At 40.6% G+C, this 1901-nt stretch overlaps 1 protein-coding gene across 1 annotated transcript; it reads left to right on the top strand.

The window, feature by feature from the left end:
• Positions 1-296: 296 nt before the first annotated feature.
• OCT59_012203 (uncharacterized protein) lies at positions 297-1673 on the top strand (the record flags this gene model as incomplete). Its single annotated transcript, XM_066134310.1, has 3 exons — positions 297-449; positions 676-1464; positions 1665-1673. The coding sequence occupies 3 exons, from the start codon at positions 297-299 to the stop codon at positions 1671-1673; spliced, it is 951 nt and encodes a 316-aa protein (XP_065989587.1).
• Between the last annotated feature and the right edge of the window lie 228 nt (positions 1674-1901).

Raw genomic sequence — 1901 nt, 5'->3', positions numbered from 1 at the left:
AAAATGGCCCGATGGGGGATGTCTTCTATGTGGTGCTGTTACCTGAGGAATTAAGTACTCGGTTTAATGGTTGCCCATTGAAGATGATAGGACACAGAGATTAGTCTCATAAGAGGCAATGGGTGGTCTGGCCGTAAACACTTGCAAAGGAAAAGGATAAAACTAGGAAAAACTAAAAACTGAACTCTCTCCCGTTGCCCTCACGACATTATTTACATAAAAATAAAAAATTTTTTTTCCAAAGTTTTTTATTACTTTTTCTTTTATTTTTATCTTTTCTATTCTTATTCTGGCCTATGGCCTCTTCTCACGACTTCTCAACCTTGAGTTGGGATGAAGTTCTTTCCAAACTTCGCGAAGTTGAGGACCTTCGCGCTAAGTGCGCCCTTAAACAAGAAACTCTTTTTGCTCGTTACAACTCTCTTCCTGATAACTCTTCGCCAAGTCACGTGCTTACTCGCTTTTGGCGCTCATGTAGATGATCTCTTTCTGAACAAAAACGCCTTTTACACTTGCATTTGCTACTCTTTCGTCTACTGCGGATTCGAAAAGGATTTCGCTATCCCCTCGTTGACGATCATCAATCACATGATGATCCATTGATTGATAATCTACCTCCTCTTCCATTAGCTATTTGGGCTTCTAAACACGAGGCTGATCCTAATCTCATCTTAGATTTATCGTACCCCTTCTACACGACGCACCAATTGTTTACGCCCTTCACGGCGTACTCATAAATTTCTTTGTAAACGCGTATCCTCTATGATTTCCCCTGCATCTTTTAAGCGCGCACAGAAAATTAAGACTAAATTGTCTTTTACGCGTCTGGTTTTATCTCCTTCTACAATACGTTTATTGGTTCCACCTTTATCACGTCCTTCTGAACCTATAAGTCCCTTTCAAAATACATTCCTAGACTCCTCTCTTATTACTCCCCGAATTTCAGTTTCAGAAGATACTGCTGATTATGACATTAACGTCCCTTCTCCAGTCCTTTCTTTGAATTGTACACCTGCGGAACCTTTACCGGCAACTTCTACTTCAGCCCATCTTCTTCATGATAATGTACAGTGTTCATCTTACACTTTCACAATACGTACCATCTTGGATGGACGGATACGTCCTGCTCGAAATGTTAGCTCTAACCGTTTATATTCTATTCGCCGAGGCAACTGTTACTTTCTTTTGGACCCCACTCCTGATTCGGATAATTGTTATTCAGTTCATACCAATTCTCCTCTCCTTTCAACTATGGATCCATTTCAATTTACATCTGACCGCCCTTCTCCTAATTTGAAATTTATTTTATCAAAATTTTTAACCTTTTTCTTTTACCGACAAAACCGTATTCCCTCCCATGCTCGACGTAAATATTTTAATAGGTTACGCCAGCTTTTATTAACACAACGGGTTACCTCTCTTGCCCGTTGGTCATCTTCTCATCGTAATAATAGACGTCTTCTCGTACCTTTATTCAATTTCGATACCAACAATCTTGTTTTTACCTTGGCCTTTATTTTGGTTGCCCGTTTTGCAAGACTCGTGCTGCCTATGTTATGTCTCATTTCGCATGCTTGTCATATTCATGACAAAAAACTTGTTCACACTCCTTCCCCTCCTCCTTGTCCTCCTTTCGCTTTACCTTGTAATCGTGTGTCTAAAAGACACGCTGATGGTTTTTATAAAGACGTTACTTCCCGACGTCTAGGAGTTTCCTACCGCAAATCCTATGCTTTCCATCATGTTCTTGAGACGACAGTGGTTCACTCTCTGCCCGAACTCTTATCTCATATTCTGCTCACAAATCTATCTCCCACCCTACGAAGAAACAACTTGCTCGTCGAAGTACGCGTAAAGACCTTTTATCAGACCGGAGCAAATTTTCACGACATGTTGTTCAC

Source organism: Rhizophagus irregularis, chromosome 2 (genome assembly GCF_026210795.1).
Source record: "Rhizophagus irregularis chromosome 2, complete sequence".
In the NCBI taxonomy this organism is placed as follows: Eukaryota; Fungi; Glomeromycota; class Glomeromycetes; order Glomerales; family Glomeraceae; genus Rhizophagus; species Rhizophagus irregularis.
Note: the sequence above shows the minus strand (reverse complement) of the source record. Positions and strands in the feature narration are given on the sequence as shown.